The 1,231-nt window shown below is 45.4% G+C and overlaps 1 protein-coding gene across 1 annotated transcript in view; it reads right to left on the bottom strand.

Moving 5' to 3' along the window:
* The window catches only part of LOC122254523 (acetylcholine receptor subunit alpha-like), a 74,061-nt gene extending 73,033 nt beyond the window's left edge, over positions 1-1,028 (bottom strand). Inside the window, exon 1 of the mRNA XM_086540378.1 lies at positions 970-1,028. Within this exon, the coding sequence (XP_086396504.1) occupies positions 970-1,028 (59 nt within the window). The remainder of the gene's footprint in view (positions 1-969) is intronic.
* Positions 1,029-1,231: the final 203 nt, after the last annotated feature.

Below are 1,231 nucleotides of genomic sequence, written 5' to 3'. Positions count from 1 at the left end.
ATTCTCTTTTCCTTTCCCTCTCCTTCTTTTCCATCTCTTTCTCCTCTTCTTTCCCCCGGTCACTGAGGAACTGCATTGGCACCAACTCCGTCTAAATATTTCAGCCTTTTGTTAGTGCCAGGCTCTGTGTCTGAGTGGGTGGGGGGAGGGATGTGGTGGTGGTAAGGGGAGGGGAGGGGAGGGGAGGGGAAGGGAGGGGAGGAGGGGTAAAGGGAAGGGGTCGAGAAATTTCGGTTGATTTTTCAAAGAATGTTCTTCCTTTACATATGTAAATTTTAGTATCTCTTGGTATTCCGCAGTCAATTTTCCCCCGATTTTTTTTTCTCTCTCTCTCGTCCCTCTCCCTTCCTTTTCTCTTGGTTTTATTACGGGCATTTGTCATCTCATTTTTTTTCTCTTCTTCTTCTTCTCTCTCTCTTTCTTCGATTTATGTATGTCTCATTCCTCTTCCTCTCTCCTTCTGCCTGACTTCTCTTTTTCTCTCCTTACCTTTATTTCAGTCTCGCTTCTCTTTCCTTCGATTTGTCTCTTGTGTCTCAGTTTTCATTCTTTGTCTCTGTGACTTCTACGTTCCTTCTCTTTTCGTTTCGTCCTTCTTTCATCCCTTCTTTTCTCCATCTCCGTTCTTATGGTTTCCTTCTATCTCTCTCTCCTCTTTCCTCCTTCTCCCTCCCCCCCTCTCTCTCTCATTTCCTGAATTCACTCTCCTCAGATTTCCTATCCGTCTCCCCATTTTTCTCTCTCCCTATCATCCCCCATCCTATCCTTCCATTCTCTCTAGTCTCCCCCACCTCCCCAACTTCACCCCCCTCCCCCCTCCCTCCTAAACACAGATCACGTCTCATGATATTTGTATTAGTCAACCCTGTGCCATTACTGAGGTTCATAATACACGACCAGATCTTGTGTTGCTTATATGTAGCAGATCATACGTAGTCTATCAGGTGTAGCCAATCGTGTGTAGCAGACCATGTGTAGCAGATGATGTGTAGGCTATCATGTGTAGCAGATGATGTGTAGGCTATCATGTGTAGCAGATGATGTGTAGGCTATCATGTGTAGCAGATGATGTGTAGGCTATCGTGTGTAGCAGATGATGTGTAGGCTATCATGTGTAGCACATAATGTGTAGGCTATCATGTGTAGCAGATGATGTGTAGGCTATCATGCGTAGCCTATCATGTGTAGCCTGAAGGAATGAAGCTTCTCACATCTAGCACCTGGCGACTAG

Source organism: Penaeus japonicus, unplaced genomic scaffold (genome assembly GCF_977035675.1).
Source record: "Penaeus japonicus unplaced genomic scaffold, GWHDUDI00000001_assembly GWHDUDI00000010, whole genome shotgun sequence".
Lineage (NCBI taxonomy): Eukaryota > Metazoa > Arthropoda > Malacostraca > Decapoda > Penaeidae > Penaeus > Penaeus japonicus.
Note: the sequence above shows the minus strand (reverse complement) of the source record. Positions and strands in the feature narration are given on the sequence as shown.